Here is a 20,499-nt window from a genome sequence, read left to right as displayed (position 1 = left end):
TTTAACACATCTTTCATAGTTTTAGAAGTATTCCCAGAACCCAGGGTAATGTAAATCCTTACATTTAAAATGCTAGAACCAGCCAATGTTTGACATTTTTGCTTAAAAATGACTAAAGCGATCAATTAGCAAAATAATTGGCGATTATTTGTCTTTTGATTGACCAATCGTTGCAGCTCTACAGCACACTGATAAATGCATCTTAAGCCCGAATCTATCAAAAAGTGTTTTTTCGAGTGTGTACTTGTGCGCATAAGTGAGAATAATCACCATCATAGGTACAACACGTACTGACACGTCTCATTGTTTGCTTTTATCCTGTGGCCAAACAGTCTAGACAACTGCCTCGCTGCGAACAATACAACTTCACCCTCACCCACAGAAGTGGTATGCCAGGTCAGAGGTCACACTGTGACACCTGCCACTAGGGGGACATATGGAGTTCACATGAGGAGGACAATGAGGGAGTGGAGCAATTCAGTCCGCGGGGCCCTTCTCCTGAAACCAAAGCCCTTTAGCCAGCTCTTTTCACCCCCGGGGCAGAACATCAGCTGTATGCTAATTTTTACAGGGCAGTGGTGGCCTCACAGAGCAGCGAGCGTGCTGGCTCACTCTCAAAAGCCAGAAATACGTATTCTTACTCTTGCAGATGTCTTTTAAGTGTTAAATGATGCAGCTTTGGATTCTGAGTGGTACAAGTGGTGTTCTAGGTTTATTCAAAATGACGGCTCGCTTGCTAATGACCACTACCAGAGGGCTCACAACCAACAACAAAAACGCATACGACTACTTCTGATTATAAGTGAGCACAACGTGTGTACAACTTTAGCTTTCTCCTTCCTTCTGTCATGAATCTTTGTTATTTCTGTTGTAAAAAGGCAATAAATTGATGAATCGCCGAGAAAAAGAGCTGAATCTTGTCTGAATCAAGCTTCTCAAATGAGTGGATTTACAGCTTTTTTTGTCTTGTGCCATTATAAACTGAATATGTTGAGTTTTGGACATTTGAAGACGTCACTTTGGACTAAAAGAAAATTCAGCTTTCAAGAAAATCAAATATTACAGTAGCTACTGATTTCATACTATTTATTATAAAGGTTTTGTAGAAAGTGATAGCTGTAAATAAAGGAAACTAATTGCAGTAATGTGACCTGCACTGACAGTAAAGCACAGTGAAAGACTCTTTGTGTGGCACCGCAGGCTTAAAGCATTAGATGGTGGGAAGTGGAGGACGAGGACATATGGGACTAAGAGTTTTGTGACCCCCTCAGCCTCCCCGTGCCCATCTGTTCCTCCACCCTTCAGGCTTAACACTAAAGGCGCAGAGCTTTTCAGGACACAGACAGTTTTTAGCATATCTGCTGTAAATGAAAACGTTTCAACACAGGGACATTGCTTTTTAAAGGTGTTATGATGAGCGTTGAATATTATTTAATGATCTGTAGGAGATTATTCAGCTACATTTCCCCGACGGCTGTGTCCGACCGGACTGTCGGCCATTCTGTTGTATTTTGGGTAATGTAGGCACCAGGTTTTGACAAGTAAAAAAGAAGATATCTGTGGTTCGGCTGCATTAAATATTGTGTATGGCATGAATTGTGTCTTTTTCTGGTTTTAAAGGCTGCATTACAGTAAAGTGATATCATTTTCTGAACTCACCAGACTGTTCTACTTGTTCTGATACCTTCCTTTACCCACTAAGTCATTATTTCCACATTACTGATGATTACTGATTAAAAATCTCATGGTGTTAGAATTTTGTGGGAGTAACAATAGTCAAAACTAACAAACCTGTAATATGTGTACAATGCTTAAGTGCTTTCTTAAGTAAAAGCACTACAAGCACTCCATTCAAAATCCCACTTGAGGGAAGCTGGACTTTCCATCTTCGGCTGCTCTCAATCCACTCTGCGTTTTCCCACAGCTATGAAACAATCTTGATCTTTGATGCTGGGGATGATCCTTGCTAAAAGAAGTCACTCTCTCCTCCTTCCTTCCAGAGAACGATGACTGACAGGATTTCAGTCACACAGATGGAAAGACTCGGGCTCTTGAGAACCAATTCAATTAAAAAATTCTCTGCTATTTGAGATTCATTCCTCGCCTGCCTAGACAAGGCCAAGGAGGTTAAGTGACACAAGCCTCCGACTTGACCAGTTAATTTTCTTAGCCCCTGTTTGACATCTAATGTATAGCACTCTCAAGCTCTTTGTTGTTTTCTGTGATTTAAAACAAGTCCCCATCTACTTCAGTTGTTTAGGAGAACGCTGCGATGCTGTTTTGCTGTGAAGCTCCAGAAAAGTTTTCTACGAAACTTCACTAGACTTTAAATCGACGTGAGGATGAGCAGATAATGACTGAATTTTCATTTTTGGGTGAGCTTATCCTTTAATCTTAAAGGTCCTGTTTTTAAGAAAAGTGGATTCTTGAGACTCAAACATCAACTTTTGCTTACATATAGCACCTTTAAATAATCATATGATATATATTGATCACACTTTTTTTTTTTTTTTTTTACATTTTCTATCCTGTCTTCTTGTTTTAAATCACCTTTGACCAGACTTCCTTGTGTTTGGCTTGACTGTCGAGTGTTTATTCTGTAATATTGTCTTCCTTGAGTTTCCTGCTCTTGCTTGATTGTCAAAAACTCTCTTTTTAAAGGCGCTATGTAAATAAAGTGTATTATATTATCATTTGTGGCACATTGTTGGGATGAAGTGTAATTTAACAGTCCCTGATAAGAAACCGGCACAATCCCAATAAGTCAGTATTTGACGAGTTGGGAGACTCAAAAATCAACTTTTCTTAGGTATAGCACCTTTAAATAATGCATCATATGATGCATGTTGTAAAATCAATGTAACTGGTTAATATTTAGTTTCCATTGTAATTGTTTTGATAAGCATGCCTCTATTTCAGTAGCATACACCTCAGGTCCTAAATGAACAGTATATGCGTGTCATTGTTGGGATGCAGTGTGATTTAACAGTCCCTGATAAGGAACCAGCAGCATTAAGCACCTTATCTGGGGCTGCTGGATCCACGCACCCAGTCATGGCAGGGGGGCGGGCTGTCCAAAACACAGACGTCCCCGCCCCGGCGCTCATCCCGTTGGTGGAGCGGGGTGCCAAAGCCGGAGGGTCCTGATCGGAGGGGTCCAGTGATTGGCTGCTCGGGTCCGTGTGTGCAGGCAGCGCAGCCTGTCCGTTTGAATGTGCTGTGGGACTAGAGGGGATCATTTCCATGGACCATCTGTCTCACTGGCTGCCCACACAACAAAGAAGGACCCAGGATGGTGTTAGTACATGTTGGATATCTGGTTCTCCCCGTCTTCGGCTCAGTTAGAAATAGAGGTATGACTAGCTCTCTGTGTTTCTTTATCCTAACCCTAACAAATTCTCTCGGCATTTCCCTCTTTTAAATGTCCTCAGTTGATGTAAACAGAGCTGACACCTGCTAGCGAAAAAAAAAAAAAAACGCGAGCCAGCACAACCGCGACAGTCTAGCGTGTGGATAACGTTAGCTCCCTTTGCTAGCTGTAGCGTCGTTTTTTTTAACGGTCGCCGAGTTAAAAACGCAGTTAGCACGAGAGGAGACATTTTATCTCACAAAACCTCCGCTCGTGTTCGGATATTTCAGGGCCTGTTACGGCACCGAGTGACTTGCAGCTGTCAAATGGCAGCCCCGCTTTTTTTTCTCTCTCTCTCTCCCTTTTATCCTCAGCTGTGCTCGGCTAACGCGGTCCGCTTCATTATCTCGGTGTTTACAGCGGTTGTGTGCAGTCACCTGCTAGCTAACGTTACTGAATAACACGAGCGTGATAGCGGCCACATCTCACTTAGCTCGGCTTTAGCTAATAATATCTCCTGTCGGGGATTTGTCATTTTAAATGTGGCCGAGCAGGGCAGCTGTATCTCGAATCTGAGCTGACTTGCTGGTAACATGACAAGGAGGATGTTTTGCCCCCTTTGTGCGCAACTGGCATCGAGTCTGTTGATTTCTAACATTCATTAATGTCAATTTTAAAGGTCCTCTCTCAGTGTTAACGGCCATACCTCTGAATAAGAGGCAATGGCTGGTCTTTTAGGGCTATAAAATGGTGCCCAGAAGAAGAAAAAAAACAGCATAAATATGAATAATCACACTCGCTGAATTGGGCTTATAACAACAACAGTAACATCACCCTCCATTGCAGTAGGCTACCTGTGTTGATTATGTAATAATAATGGTAGTAATTTGACGTTGCATTGTTAAAACTACATGCAGTAGCACCAATGATTTCATTGTGCTTTTATTTGTGTTCTTTTTTCCTGTTCCATAGTATCGAGGCTGGCTCTACATTCCGCATTTCTCAGACCTTTGTCCCCCTCCATTGTGTAGCTAACGATCATCTGCTGCTGTCTGCCGTAGCCTCTGCCTGTTCTCTGCATCTAGCTGTATTGTGAACCCCTTCTTCCTCATTTCCTCTTTCCATCTGAAGACGACATTGGCATTAAAACCGAGTTCCCACTCATACCGTATCCTTCTGTGTAACAGACTAAAGAATAACACCTTCTGTAGAAAACAGTTTGTCTTTATTTAAACTGTCATGTTGCTCTTCAGTGAATAACCCATTGTAGCATTTAGACTTGACTACAGACTTGTCATTGTGATTCTCCCATTCAGTGTGGATAGACTACATTCTGCTGTAAATTTCTGTAAAGTGGATACATTTTGATCCTCCCCGATCCGATTCGATTACAGCCAGGCTTGATCGAACTCTTCCAAATCGTCTCCATCCCCCCCCCCCCTCTATTTGCAAAAGGTGCATTGTACCAGTCATCAGCAAAGCAACTTGTATGATCACCTTCTCGAACAGTAATTCACCAATTGGCCGATAACCTGCAGCGCTAAAAAAAATTGATTTGTGTGATGTTATTTTCACCTTTTTATGGTCCGCTGCACCTGTTATAGTGGCGTCCAAACAGCTGCTCATAATCCTATCCATGTGTGAAAGCCTTTGTTCCCCCCGCTAGCTGAATTGATTCACAATAAATTGGCGAGACTCAGGGCTAACTCATCTTGCCATTTAAGAGAAAGAAAAAAAAAAAAATTCCCCTTTTTTCAATTCACTCTCATGCACAGCCCCTCGTCTCAAGTCTTTTCCTCAGACACCTCCAGAATGCTATCCATTTTACAGGGATGTGTATATCCTGCACTGCTGTAGACCTCCTTTTAGAATGAAAATGTCTTTTATTCTTTGGTTGTGGTTTTCTACCTTATGTTCTTGTATTAGATCCTAATGCATGGTCATTTTTATACTTTTGTTTTTCCACATTGAACAGCAGATTCCAATGTAAACTTTGTGTAGAGATGTCCCTGCTATACTGAAATGTGCTGTAAGCATACACATCTACTCATTGGATGCTGCTTCTGTTCTGTTAACCCTACAGAGAGCATGGTCGGGCCTTGCCTTTGGTCTTTATTTGCATGGTATTATTCTGGTTATATAGGAGATATTACTCTTATTATTACTATTATCACACAGTGCCACACATACTAATATTTTCCAATAAAGACTGTAGTTTTCTTTCTAACCTTCAGTGTGCTTTTTGCTGATTTCCATGTGTTCCTCCCCTCCTCCCTCCACACTGTGCTGTCACTGAGACGGTCCCCTCACTCTTTATGTGCTCTCATTTCTCAGCTGTCTTTGACAGAGTTTCTTCAAGTTGATGCTCTGCTTACTTTGGAGTAGGGACGACTAAAATTTCTATGCATTCGAAGAAAAAAAGAAAGCATGTTTATTCTTAAACACACCGGCATTGATATTTAATGTTAACACGCTGTCATTCCCTCCTAATCCATACACTGTGGTTTATAGAACAAAACACAGCCTCCCTCACATCCACTCTCATTGGTGTTCATTGGTGATCACTTAACATTGGAACAACCTCAGGCGTTATGGATAAAATCCTCTGTCACGGTAATTTTGCATTTAATGTCTATATATGGTTACATTTTCTATTTTTTTTGCAAATGTAATAGAAAAATTGCTTTTCCATAAACCAACCACAATATTTTTGGCTAATCCAGCAACATAAATACCAAACAAACCAATTCACTTTGATGCAAAAACAAAATAAAAGTCCAGTATTGCTGTAAAGCACTTGGAAAGGGCCTAATGCACCCAAAGATATGAAACTGTTACACACCACGGTATAAATGGTTTGACAATTGAATTGTCTCATGGTTCACAATGAGCTCTACTTCGAGGTGTTGACTGCTTGGTATCTTAACAAAAAAATAACTTTTTATTTATTGCATACTGTATACATTAAACTGGGGTACATTCTGTGTGTTATGAAATATTTTAACACTTAGGGAAATCCTGTTGTGTGCCTTCTGCTGGACAGTTATAGAGAGCCCCTTCAGCCGTACCCCATGGCACCTTATCTCAGAAAAATAATTGCACAAGTACATTTTTGATCCTGTTTGAATTGTGCCATGAATGACATGTTTTTCCATTTGAAAGATATTTTGCATATCAAGAAAGTCGCAGTTTGTCGCAAAGAAAGTAAAATAACTTTTTGTGTTGTCAGTGAACTTTATCGTCTCGCTCGATACAAGTCACCAACCCCAACATGGCCGCCGCCTCGGCACAAGAAAAGCTCTAAAAAAGGTCCAATTCAGAATAAATCTGGCCATTTTTACAACCGCAGTTATGCGAAAGGAGAGGTAGTCAGTTCTGTGAGCTAGCTAATATACGGGACCTGGCTCGAGTTATCAGGTTTGCTGGATGTTTAAACGTCACTAACATGACTCTTGGATATGTAGTCTTCCCATTCCTAATTTCATGAGTTTTATGACAAACTGCAATCTCTATCTTTTAAATTGATTGTGTAATTCATGGCACAACTCAAACTGGATCAAAAATTAATTTGTCTCGCCATTCACTATCATACATGTTTCTTCTGAAACAAGGTCCCATGTTGGTCAAGTGGAAGGGGCGTGACTTCAGTTCTCTATATGACAAGATTGATACCACTTTCTCGTCTGTATCCTAAATACAAAGCTACAACCAGCAGTTGGTTAGCTTAGCTTAGCACAAACCGTTGAAACATGGGAAACCGCTGGCCTGGCTGTGTCCATCAATAACTAAATCTGCCTGCAGCATCTCTAAAGCTTGCAAATTCACACATGATATCTTGTTTTAGTTTAAAAACATCAATAGCTACTGTATGGGGCGTTGGGTGCCAGACCATTTCTTGGCTGTGAAATAGTCGCCAATGATAGTCTGTCCCCATAAAATAAGAACATGTAATTGTATGGATTGAACAAAGGACAGTTGTGAGCTTTAGAGTTGCTTTAGGTGTATTTTGCCACTTTTGGATGGAGCTAGGCTAGCTGTTTCCCATGTCTCCAGTGTTTGTGCTAAGCTGAGCTAACCAGCTCAAACGTGAAAGTGTTATCAATCGTCTCGCTAATTTGGTTAATTAATTTGGATCAATCACTAAATGGCAACTATTTCAAATGCCACCAGTGCCTCTGTGTAAACTGTTACCTTCTTTCATTCAGTCCTTTTCATGTTAACAGGCAGAGCAGACCTTGGCTTATTTATACAATTAAACTCTTGAGTCATAGAAAGAGGCATGTCGCTGCTCACAGGTATATAATGTAAAAATAAAGTCATTCAGTCGCTCTTTTATGGCTTGTGACAACAGCATAACTAAACCCAAGTCAGCTGACATTACAAGCGCACATGAGGCTTTTGATGATTTATTGCAGGAAGTCTGTGATATCATTAAATTAAAAGCTTAGAGTAAACATTATTTTTGTTAATGAATAATATTTACATTGTCTGACAATAGATAATAGACCACAATTGCTCATTTCTTCTCAATGTAAGGTTTTCAAGGGTTGTTAAAACAATGCATTAACAAGCCATTGCTTCTGTCAAATGTTTGAAAGTGAGGCAATTCGTTACAACATGCAGCATTGGCTCTGGTGTCACTAAATTCAAGTATATATTATTTTAAATATAAACTCAACAACTTCAGTTTTAAAGTATGGTATTTCTTCGCCGCCATGTTCCAGCCACTTGAGCCTTACATCTGTTCACGGTGTCTGAAATAGTCTTGAGTTATTTCTGTGCAGACACAAGGTGTGTCTGAGACATGTGTGCTCTGCAACTTTCTCCACCGACAGCAGCAACAGACTTTTAAATAACTCAACAGCCATAATGCATATGGTCTTTCACAGTAGCTGCACTGGCTCACAGCACATTAATATCAGATGTTTTTTGTCTTCCACCCCAGCACCCACCCCTGTCCTTATTTGACCGATGTGTAGCATCAAGGTCAGAGTGGCGTGCAAGCATGTGCCATGGTTGAGTCATTTGTAAGCAGATATTCAGTCCAACATGGAGGCTGATAGCACTCATTAGTCCCTCACTGTGACTGTGAGTGTGCTAATCAGTGATATCAGCTGGTGCGGCGGAGGGTTTTCGACGAGAGTCTGCATACACACGGCTCACAGTGTCACGTGGTGGAAGACCACCGCACCGGGCAGAAGACAGGATTATGTTAGAGGGGAGGTGTGATTGTAAAGCTGCAGTGATGGAAGATGGAAGCAGGAGGGGGAGGAGGGGTGAGGGAGGGAGGGAGAGAGAGAGGGAGAGACAGGTTCGATGTCAGACTGCTGCAGTCGCGGCTGGGCAGGGCTTACAGGCTGTCACTCAAACAGGGACACCATGCCGCAGCCACAACGTGGGGGAGGGGCTGTCTGTGCAGCAGCTCAGGGGTGAGGAGAGGTGGATGAGTGTGTGTGTGTGTGTGTGTGTGTGTGTGTGTATGGGTGGGTGGGGGTCTGTTCTGCACCAATCAGGCATTTTCTGTAAGTCCAAGTGGGAACAAGAGATGTAACAATAACAAAATCAGGGCTGCTACTGCTGGCAGCACTGCAGTATGTCAAATATTAATGTCAGACGTTCACGCTGTGAAGGAGCCCACAGACAAATACTGTGATATTTACCCGAAGCTCCACACTGAGTCCAGTCTTACCGGGTCACAGGCGCCATACAAAAGTGACGTCCAGCCTTTTACCAATCCAAACCACCGAGTCTGACATTTCTGCTCTACTTCCTCGGACAAATGTTGTTTTCAGTTTGCTCGCGGCTCTCGAGGTTCACTGGCTTCACATGTCCCGAGGCTACATGAGAAAAACAACAGCCATGACAAATATACCATATTCGCAGTAACTAAAGGAATAGATTGACATTTTGGGGTAAATGCTTACTTGCTTTCTGGTACAGAATTAGAGCAGATTGATACCCCTTTGTTAAATATAAGGCTACATCCAGCAGCCGCTTAGCTTAGCTTAGCACAAAAACTAGATTTGGGAGTAAATGGCTCTGTTGCATGGCTCTGGCCTAAGGTAACAAAATCTGGTAACTTTGTAATGCCATGCTAGCTGTTTCCCCTTGTTTACAATCTTTGTGCTAAGCTAAGCTTGCTAGCTGCAGCCTCAAGACCCTGACACACCAACCCGACATCCAAGAACTAGCTGCGATGAAGGCGGGGTGTTGTGCCGCCTTACGTCTACTTTTCTCTGCCAAAAAGCAGTGCTCGAACACTCCGCAAAGACGAGCAAAGGTCGTACGTTCTGCGCCCGCATGAAAGGAAATACGTCTCTGATACCGTTGATGTGGTTAAGCAGCAATTTCTGACAACACTCTTACTAATATAGCCGATTCCAATCGAGAATGTGTTGAGAGGCTGCACTAAATTGGTGAAGTCATGGATACTACAGCGACAGCCTCAAGGGGCTTTACCTGTTTCTCTTTTCATTCACTGATCCGAGCCGCCATTGATTCTACATGCTCAATCGGCCAAAAAAACGCTGACAACGGCCGTACCCGACGGTCGGCTGTTGTTACGGCCTTTGTGATAGGCAGACATCTGAGTGTTATCAGTCTTCTCTAACTCTCAGAAAGTGAAAGCAGTGCAAGAAAGAGGGAAGTAAATATAATGAATGAATGCTTGATTTGAGAAGAAATGGACTAAAAACAACAAATTTATCTACATAATTCTACATGACTTAAGTCTTACAATAAGTTGGTTCATTCTAGAAATAAGTGTTCAAAGCTTCGTGAAACTATTAAGAGTGAAACTTCTGGTGCTTGGCCGAGTGACTGACGCACTTGATGGCACTTTGAAGCCTTTAGAAGTGTTAGCCAAGTGAACGAGCAATAATAATAGTGTAAGTTGTATTCACTCGATCAAGTTTGCTAACCTAGATCTTCATAAATTAATGATACGCAGCGCCAAGCAGGGTCCTGTTATGGAAAACATTGGTTCCGGTGAAGAGGTACTGGAGGTGGCACCGATAATTTGCACCAGGAAACATGGGGGCTAGAAATAACAGGATTTGAATCTACAACCTTTGCAGTGGATGTCATGTACTCTAACCAGTGTGCCACCATGCAAACTAACAACAGGCAAAGTAGCTTAATAGGCTTAACAGGATTTTTTTGATTTCTTACAAGCAAGAAACACCTCAAATTCCATGTTTAAGTGGCATTTTTTCCCCCAATGTGCCAAACTATGCCTTTAAATCAATGGACTAATTGTATAGATGCACATGTATATGTATATTTAAGAGATATTGGGTTTTGAGTTGACATAAGAATAATACAGACTTAATAATTCGTAAACTAGATCTTGACTCGGTGACCCGTCTGCTGTCAGCAAGTGCTAAATATATCACAGGCCAAATCCTCTCCTCATATTAGACATACATCGCCACTTCGCATTGCTGTTTAACAAGTCCGGCTATAATCTGCCTGACTCATTTTGAAAACACAACAGTAGATGAGTCAATTATTTCAAAGGCACAGTGCTCAGATACCTCATTATGCACAGTGCACAGTCCGTCCTCAGTTCAGACCCTGCTGGCTGGCTGCTCCCTGTTCCAGAAAGCTAGTTACGGGAAGCTGAAGAAGTAACTGTTTGTCCCCACCTCACCCTCCTTCCTCCGAGCTCGGAGTAATGCGTATTGATTGTTTCGTGCAATTCGATACCGAGGTGATTCGGTGGGACTACCGTGCAATCTCACGTCTCATCCACCTCTTGATATGAAGGGTGGGGGAAGGTAGAGATGCAGGCGGATAATCTTTTGTTGTTGCCGTGGAGGGTTTTAATGATAAACCTGCAGTTGAACATTTGTTCCCTCAAACGGCAGACATGATGTGGAGTCTGCGTCTATAAAATCGACTAGCAGTGGTCGACAGACAGCCCTCTGTGCTGTAGATCATCTTGGAAACACCCCAGGCTGTTAGTGAAGATCCATCCTTCCTGCTGGCTGCACCATGGCAAGTGGAGAGGCAGGCCACTGGGTGCAATCTGTGTGTGGGTTTAGATGGTGCTCCACGGGGGTCTTGGGGTCTGTGTCCTCCATCTGTTGTTGTGTCTGTCTCGTCCCGTCCTGTGTCAGGTCTACTTTGTTTTTATGTTCTCTGTATGATTGTTTTTTGTGTGTATCTGTGTGCGTGAGAAAGTCGTTTTTGCACTTCTGTGTGTCATTTCACTGGTTTGTCTTGGTCTTTCTGTTTTGATCCGGCTCGATGCTGATCCCTTGCGTTTATCCCCCCGTAGGAGCACACTTCACCAGGCATCAACACAGCCATGCTACCTCCTGCCGACACTTTCACCTGGGCGCTCCCCAGGCGCCCATCTCAGCAGAGTTCCCTCTAGGACACGCCAGCCAGCCGCCTCAGACCGGCCTGGCCACCCACCTGCCCCCGGCACACCATCCGCCCCTCACTGCCCTGCCCGCGCCCCCTCAGTTCCAGGATGTGCCGGGGCCTCCATTCCTACCTCAGGCCTTACACCAGCAATACCTCATCCAGCAGCAGCTTCTTGAAGCGCAGCACCGCAGGATTCTCCCACACTCCAGGTACAGCTACTACCAGTACTCAAAAGTCCTTAGTGAATGTACCTTAGTTACATCCATGCAAATACAGATACGCACAAGAGAAGAGAAAACCAAAGTCAAATATATGTATCTTTTGTCTCTTTGCAGAAGAACCCAGGAGCGTATCCCCCTGAACCCTCACCGGCTGCGTTCAGGCTACGAGTACTCCCCTCCCCTCCATGTTCCCCAGCCAATGACACAGCAGCAGCAGCGGTACCTGGCCGAAGGCACCGACTGGTGAGTCACCGTCGTAGATAAACAAGAGTTCTGTAAAGTCGAATAACGATCCCCTCCTTTCATCTCCGCACCCATCTGTCTGTCTGTCACATTGCCGAGCACGGGTGATGATGATGATTTAGTCGCCTGTCTGTCTGCCTGCAGGGATCTCAGTGTTGATGCTGGCCTCCCTCACCACCAGTACCAGCTCCAGCAGCTTCCGCAGCACTATCAGCATTACTTGGCCTCCCCTCGAATGCACCACTTCCCCAGGAACACATCCTCTGCACAAGTGGTATGTTGGTCACCCTGTTATTTTTATGCCTTGGCTGAAGGCATTATGTTATCAGATTGTCCGTCCCATTCCCCTGAACACAATATGTTCGGAGCGCCTTGAGGAAAGCTCCTAAAATTGGCCCAAACGTCCACTTGGACTCAGATGAACTGATTAGATTTTGGTGGTCAAAGGTCACGGTGATCTCACAAAACACCATTTTGGGCATAACTCAAGTATTCATACGCTAATTCTGACAGACAACTCTCACAGAAATTAACAAAATAATGAAGTGATGACATTTTCTATCCAAAAGGTCAAGTGATGAAGCTTTCCATCAGTCCTCTGTACTCTAAGTGAAGATGGCACCTTTCTCCCTTAATATCTTTTATTAAGTTCCTTTAACGTTTTTACAATATATACAATATGTATATATACCTATGGATGTAAAGACATACAACCGTGCAGCGTTGATGAAATTTAAAATGTATTTACTTATGAGAGAACTGCACTGATCTAGTATTGCAATCCTATAGTTGGACTCACAGTTTGCTGAGTCTATGGTTGTAGTGGCTAATGAAGCCTCTAGCGTAGGGTTACAGCGCTATGAGATTTTTATTTTACGTTAACCATCTCAGAAAACATCAGCGTTTCATGGTATTACACAGCTTTTAATCAGTTATAATGACCCTTAAAGTAATGAAAACAGAATGCATTAAAGCAGTGGTGGAAAGCTGACTACAGTATTAACATTGCTCTAATATAATAAGCGTTGTCTTTTTCTAGGTTGTGCATGAAATCAGAAACTATCCGTACCCCCAGCTTCACCTGCTGGCACTGCAGAGTCTGAATCCTTCGAGGCACGCCACTGCCGTGAGAGAAAGTTATGAGGTAAACCAGATTCTGAATACTAGTTTCCAAATCTAGTGCCACCTCATTTGCATTTTGATTTAGCGTTGCATAGAGAAATTTAACTTGGTCCAAACTACTAAAAACAACCTCACCTCGAGTTCCACTTGCAACTGTTTAGCAGCCAAGTTTGCTCAGTTGCAAATGTTTCTTCTTGTCCATCATGGCTTAAAATCTGAGCTCTTTTCAGTGGGCTTTACTGTACAGCGAGTGACATCCTCTGTCCTTAGACCCTCGATTCGAGCGATAAAAAACTTGCCATATTGAGAATAAAAAACCTTCGAAGCTCTTCTATTATTTGTATCAGTGTTTTTTTTTTTTATTTACCTTTGTGTCTGCTCTCCAGGAGTTGTTGCAGCTGGAGGACCGGCTGGGGAGTGTGAGCAGAGGAGCAGTTCAGACAACCATAGAGAGGTTCACCTTTCCACACAAATACAAGAAGGTAGGGGCGCAGTAACACAAAGAAGTAAACCGCTGAATATATTCTCGTTGGGTTTTTCTGACTCTACCTTTTTGTCTGTCTGTAATCTGATGTGTGAACAGAGGAAGCCCCTGCAGCTGAAGATCGGGGAGGAGGAGGAAACAGATGTGGACGAGAAATGCACAATCTGTTTGTCCATGCTGGAGGACGGGGAGGACGTCAGGTCAGAAATGCTTCGTAGCCTCAGAATCCTACCTTTTCTTTAAATTAACTTTAAAGAGATTTCAATGAGAAGATTGAGCCGATCTTGTGTCTGTAGGATAGATACGAAGCCACACCCAGCAAGTGGTTAATTTTAAATTAAAACGTGTTAATTTGGAGCTTCAGAGGTGGATTTTGTTCTGTTTGGACCACCAGGCTAGCTGTTTCTATTCGTTGTGCTAAGCTAAGCTAGCTTGCTGCTGGCTTTAGTCCTACTATATGTCAGATTTTCTCATCTAACTCTCCACTAGAAAGCGAATAGACGTATTTCCCGAAATGGCAAACTATTCTTTTGAATAAATAAATTGAAATATAGATGCACATGTACAGAATTTAAGGGATGTTGTGGGATTTTGTGTTGACATAAAAATGTTAGACTTAATTAAATTAGTAGATTATATATCAAATCAGTAAACCATCAACTATTAATCAACTATTTTTTTTTTTTTTTATTTATACAGTTTAGAGTTACGGGGTACTGCAGATTAAAAACATTTCTGTAACTGGTTTAGCCACCTTGGCTAATTTTCAGCTGCAGTCCCTGGGCAGGGATTTGTCAGCAAATGCTAATTATATCACAAACCATTAACCAACAGCCAAATCTTCCCTCTTGTTCACATTAGAAATAGAGTGTCACTCCGAATTATAACAAGTCCAGCATTAATCTGTCTGATTCAGCTTGACACAGCTGACACAACAGTAGATCGGACAGTGAGGAGGTGGATTTTGTTACTGTCTTTCAGTAGAGCCAGGCTAGTTTTTTCCACCTGTTTCCAGTCTTTGTGTGAAACTAAGCTAACCAGCTGCTGGCTGTCACTTCATACAGTATGTCTAAATTTCTCTCGGGATCAACAAAATCTCTGCTGCCGTAATTATATGGCCAGATATGAGAGTGGTATCGATCTTCTCATTTAACTCTCTGCCAGAAAGCAAAATGCGGAACCATTTACTTATTTATTTTAAACGTAGATGGATTTTTAAATCTAAAAAAAACAACTGAAAAAAACAAACATAAAATTGCTCTATACAGCTTGTCTGGCCTAATCCAAGTCTCCGGATGCCCTGAGATCCCAAACTGATCTGATAAGACGTTATTTACACCCTTTTTAAGCCAAACTTTTACCGAAGCTGCTAAGATAAAAGCGTTCGACCATCTGAAGTGGGTGCACAAGCTCGACTGCGCATCAAGGGTGTAAATAACATCTTCTTTAAATCAATTTGAGCTGTTGGGGCTTCTGGAGACTTGGATTACAACGGATGAGCTGTATGGAGCAATTTTATGTTTTTCTTCACCTGACTTTCCATCTGCACAGCGCTGATTAGATAATAATAGGTGAACTTATCCTACAAGCAGTGACATGAGTGTGTGAACCTACTGTGCATGTGCATTCAAAACTAAGTGGGAGAGTGAAATCAGTGGCGAACAAGTGGGGCAAAGGAAGGGGGTCGGTTTACAGCGTGTGGAGTCTCAGCTGTCTGGAAGGCATGTAGGATTGATGACTCAACAGACGTCGTCTCTGCGTGCCTGAAGGAACAAAATTAACTCCCTGCTGGTCGCAGAAGTTCTTCAACTATGCACCGGGAGAGTCACGCTTGCCAAAGTGAATTAAAATGTGTCTCTGTCTCTGTGTCCTCCAGGAGACTGCCCTGCATGCACCTCTTCCACCAGGGCTGTGTGGACCAATGGCTGGCCACCAGCAGGAAGTGTCCAATCTGTCGGGTTGACATCGAAACACAGCTGAACCCTGACAGCTGATGAGATGAAACACCCCTCCTCTCCTTGTCAATCACCCTCGCGTGGTTCCTGCTTCCTTCCACCCCGGCTCTCCGGCCCTCCCCCCCTCTACACCCCCACCGTTGGGTGCTTTGCCAAATGTCTCCAGACTTCATGTGACATCATCACCCTTCTGACTCACGCTTTACTGAGCCAAGCCAGGATAACTAACTGCACGAGAGAGGCCGCGAGGGTCTCTCTTTATATAGAAGCACATCCCCTCTGGAGGCTAAAGACACGCGAACACACACATACTCATGTACACAGGGTTTACTTGTAGCTTGCTGGTCGTAAGTGGGGTGTTGTTGCTGTTGTGGTGTTGTACTGTAGGTAGCTCCGGGCTGTGTAGCATGTCCTCAAAGCCATGACTTAATGTCCTGAGAGTGGAAAACACTGAACCCCACACTGAGCTGGCTACTTTCTCTCTTTTTCTCTCTCTCTTTCTATATATATAAATATATATATTTCTCTCTTTTCAAACACACTTCAATCAAAAATGAATATTCTGCCACACGAGAAACTAAATGCTCTGATGCCATGTCTACCTAAAGATCATTTGTGGTCGTAGTAGAGTAGCAGTAACCAACAAGTGATATCTGGCGCGTTGTGCGCCGGCTAGCTGAGTGTTTTAATCCTATCATGCAGCTTTGACATTTTGCAATACAGTTGTACATTTACCTTGGGTTGGTGTCGTGTGAGATGGTGTCGTGTGAGTAGGTCTCTTTCGCTGCCCGCAGAAGCCGATCGGAGCGGCGATCGAGTCGTCGTGTGTTTTAAAAATTAAAAAGAAAAAAATAGGTAGAAAGTGTTTTTACCAAAATGCATTTCGTCACCGTGTAGCTTGAGCCTGACGCGCAGGTTCACGTGTGTGTGTGTGCGTGCGTGCGTGTGTGTGTATGTGTGTTTGCTCTGCCTAACAAATGAGTGGATGGTTTGGAAAGTGTAAATGTGAGCGCGTTTGAAGGGTTCGAGGCAACACCTTAACTCACTGTAGGTTAACGGCCACTGGAGTGCTTATACAACACAAAGCCAAAAAAAAAAAAAGAGGATGATAGAAAGGAAACTCGGTGCGCTGCAGAGAGAGGTGGGAGGAAGACTTAGCTGCCCTTGTACCTGTATCTTCATCTGGCGAGGGGCCAGCGGCAGAACAGCGTGAACTGAAAAATGCATGTTTCATCGTCGACTCGGGCTGTTAGCTTCGGTAGCGTTTCTTCGATTTTTTAAAAAGGAACAGAGATGGCTTTGCATGACTTAGTTAATCTGAGCTGTGACTATCTTCTCAACACTAACAAACAAACAAAAAAAAAAAAAATGAGCACGGTGTCAGTGGCTGCTCCCCCTGACTTGTAGCGTGTGTTCATCCCTTGTCCCCTGTTGGCGGCAACAACGGGATCCTCTTTTTTGATGTTTACCTTATTGCCTAAAGAACAAGCACATGTGACAATAGTTATAGCAACAAAAAGGTTTTTTTCCTCGGTATTGCATCCGGTTTATATTTAGGTATAGATTCATGCAGTGTTTCAGCAGAGAGAGGAGCTTGCGTATTGATCTTGTGTTATTTGTGTGACAGACCTCCCCTCGTGGTTGCTATGCTGGTTGCTATGCTGTATCGCTAGAACATGTAGAACGTGGTGGTGCGACGGAGGCAGCCTCGCTCTCGCAGTGCACACAGACAGCAGGACGACGTCCAGGCTGTTGAAACAACTCAGTTTTCACATCTTCTCTTCTTTTTTTTTTAACCCTTTGTGTCGACGTGGTTGAAAAGGACGCCTTTAGGACGCCTCTCTGTCCTATGCACTGTGATAGGAAAGGATAAGACTTGGCTCAGACACTCTTTCAGTGGGCCAGGGATCAATTAACAAGGATTACTCCTCCTCCCCTGTCGTGTGCACTGCCAGCGTTGTACGCTGCCTCCTCCTGTAGTGGAGTCATCCGTGATGAAGTTTTCATAGTTTACACAGGGTGTTGTCAGTTGAGATGCCTTAAGTATTTAACAATCATAATTTATTACTAACTGTAGATATTGTGGGTATGTATTTAATTTTATATAGTTTGTTTGGGGGCCGGGGCGACTGAATCATAATTTATTTATTTAGAAATAACACAAAAATGCTATGAAAAAAAACTATTACCTCATTTTTGCATTGTTTTAAATGGGAATGCTTTGCATGCAGTTGTACTTTTTTTCGGAAAAAACACTAAAGTTCGAGAAAAAATATAGAGCCCTTGCTGTCTGATCTCCACAAGCTGGCTGTGCGATGTTTACTGTCCAAGGCTGAGCTACTGAGCCCGCTCTCCGTCTCTCTCTCTCTCCCTCTCTCTCTCTTTATCTCAGTCTCTCTCTCCCTCTCTCTCTCTCTCTCTCTCTCTCTCTCTCTCATGTGGTGCTGTGGATCTTGGTTACATTCCATTCAATGCAATTTCTCTGATCCCCCATGCTGTGATGTAGTGGACAAACTGCAATGAAGTGAATTGGTTTTAGTTTGATTTTTTGATTTTTTTTTTGCACTCACTCGTTTAAATATGGGAACCCTCTCACTGGCAAAAAACAGTTTAAGTAATTTCAACACTAAGAAGAACTCTGGCTTTTATTTTTTAACACTCTGCTTCTCACAATGCACTATGGGTCTTAATAATGATCGTCTGTGAAGCATGTTCCTTCTTCGCTTTAACTCTTTGTGTCTATCTTTTTAAGTTTCATCTCTCTGGTGTTGTTTTTATTTTTCTTCTTCCTGTCGTAGTTTTAAGCATAACAAGTGCCTCGCTTTAAGTGTTAGGAGATATTTCCATATTACTGAGACCATTAATAACAATCAGTCCATGAAGCCACCATGCCTTATTGGTTGCATAATTAATTAAAAGAATGAGTCACGAAGGAGCCAAGACAACATTTGACAGGTCTACAAAAGCCATTGCTCTCAAAAATCAGCTGTTGGTGTGTCGTGCTGAAGCATTTACATATTGTGGAAATAGTTCTTTACAGAGGCATGTCTCACTGTGGGCTTTACAAACACTACACGACTTCTTCCTCGGTTCACTTCTTTATTCTGTCGATCTCCTACTCTTCATTTTCTTCTTCTTCTTCATTTGACCGTCCGTCTCTCCTCTCAGACTCTATCCTCTGTTTCCTTTCACAGTTCAAAAAGGAAGGCGAGGATTTTAAAGCACAACCTTTTCTAAAAATGCATGTTTTCTCAGGTTTCGATATAGTCTCAATGGTTTAATAGTATATGGTGAAAATATATACAAAGAATATAACAGAAAAAAAAAAAAATATTAATTTTGTCGCTGTTTGAAACTGAAAAACAAAGCTGAAGAGAAAATATCCCAAAAAGTGCCAGTGAAAGGGCTGCCGCCATCCTTGTACGAAACTCTGCTGTTTAGCTGTGACTGCGCAATGTTTTTCAATATAGGATATTTTATCTGAAAATAGAATTATTTATCATTAATATTAAAGCAATAGCGCATTAATGGTGATGAGTGTGTTGATGAAGAAATGGATGAGCATATTATGGGTAAATGTTAGATTCACATGTGGTGGAATTTTGTACTTTATTTATTATTACTACTAATAATAATGATAATGATTTGCATTGCTAAACCCAAACTGTTCTGTTTTGTTTTTTTAATTTTAATTTTATTTCATGGCTTGTATATTATCCTTTTGTATGTGCTCTTTTTGTAATAAACTGGACAAAAATGGACAAGGACTTGTTTTTGTGCTTCTCTCCCGGGTCATAAAACGTTGTTAAAATTCGAGCTTTTGACACTTATTATTATATTATTATTAAAATAAGAAAATGCAGCTGTCTTTATGCCTTTACATCAGGTGGAAACATTTTAGATGCGCTGGGTATCAATACACATTTTATAAGAATTCAGCTAGAAAATATGGGAACTAGAATCGTCACAAGACTTTAAAGCAGCAACAATTGATTTTTTGGCCACTTGGGGGCAGCAGGTCATGCTGTAAACTCAAAATGGACATATTATCTCCTTATAAATCTGTAAAAAAATAAATAAATAAATAAAAATAAAGTCAGCTTTTGTTCATTTGCTCAAATTATATTAAGGCTTAAAGTTATGTAATGTTATTTAATGGCTCTCTAGCTAGCTGTTAGCAGCCAGGCTTCATTTATCCTTATTTTCCCATTAGATGACTTTATGAAAGACACTACATAATTGTGTTTTTTTAGCTTCACAACCTGCATGAAATGACTCATTTCACTATCATTATTTGATACATTTGGTTCAATAACATTTGGAAAGTCTAGAAGAGCCGCACAAATAAGTAAGTTTATCCCGGTATGTGTTAGCTGCGTGCTAAACCAGAAGTTAGCTGTCTCAAATGGTGGAAGATCCAACAACATGGAAGATCTTTTCGTTTTCTCATTATACGTCCACAGAGCCGCCACAACAACCTACACAACAGCTCTTCAGAAAACTATAGGTGACAGGTTTATGTCCAAGTTTTTCCTGGTCACCTTTTGAATACATGTACACTGATCACCCTCCTTGTAGCTGTGAGAGAAATATTTGGCTCCTCAGCAGCTAAAAGCACCACTTTTTCCACCAGAAAGCTTTGTCTGCCGTTTGCCGTAGGCTGCTTGAGTACAGTTGGTTTATTAGAGCTTTTCCACCCAAAACCTGCTGCCTGCCCCGAGAAACAGATTGATGACGCAGTACAATTAAATC

The 20,499-nt window shown here is 42.2% G+C and overlaps 1 protein-coding gene across 4 annotated transcripts; it reads left to right on the top strand.

Annotated features, from left to right (window-relative positions):
- Nucleotides 1–2,868: 2,868 nt before the first annotated feature.
- Nucleotides 2,869–19,501, top strand: ark2ca (arkadia (RNF111) C-terminal like ring finger ubiquitin ligase 2Ca). Of its 4 annotated transcripts, none has more exons than XM_084383190.1 (8): nucleotides 2,874–3,353; nucleotides 11,631–11,931; nucleotides 12,058–12,186; nucleotides 12,331–12,460; nucleotides 13,226–13,330; nucleotides 13,698–13,790; nucleotides 13,892–13,992; nucleotides 15,669–19,501. In XM_084383190.1, the coding sequence occupies exons 1-8, from the start codon at nucleotides 3,293–3,295 to the stop codon at nucleotides 15,784–15,786; spliced, it is 1,038 nt and encodes a 345-aa protein (XP_084239316.1). In that variant the 5' UTR covers nucleotides 2,874–3,292; the 3' UTR covers nucleotides 15,787–19,501. The 4 variants fall into 4 exon arrangements, with proteins under 4 accessions (XP_084239318.1, XP_084239316.1, XP_084239315.1 ...); XM_084383189.1 differs by having other exon boundaries at nucleotides 2,881–3,353; nucleotides 13,695–13,790; XM_084383191.1 differs by lacking the exon at nucleotides 2,874–3,353 and adding an exon at nucleotides 4,579–5,962 and having other exon boundaries at nucleotides 13,695–13,790.
- Nucleotides 19,502–20,499: the final 998 nt, after the last annotated feature.

This window comes from Pagrus pagrus (assembly GCF_965226575.1).
Source record: "Pagrus pagrus genome assembly, chromosome: 19".
NCBI classification, from domain to species: domain Eukaryota; kingdom Metazoa; phylum Chordata; class Actinopteri; order Spariformes; family Sparidae; genus Pagrus; species Pagrus pagrus.
This window is presented reverse-complemented; position numbering and strand designations above follow the sequence as displayed.

What these genes read in the sequence shown, in the direction of transcription:
- ark2ca (XM_084383189.1), top strand. Translation starts at nt 3,293, where the DNA reads ATGGTGTTAGTACATGTTGGATATCTGGTTCTCCCCGTCTTCGGCTCA. An exon ending in CCGTGAGAGAAAGTTATGAG is followed by an intron (nt 13,331 to 13,694) that starts GTAAACCAGATT and finishes TCTGCTCTCCAG; the next exon opens with GAGTTGTTGCAGCTGGAGGA. An exon ending in TTCCACACAAATACAAGAAG is followed by an intron (nt 13,791 to 13,891) that starts GTAGGGGCGCAG and finishes ATGTGTGAACAG; the next exon opens with AGGAAGCCCCTGCAGCTGAA.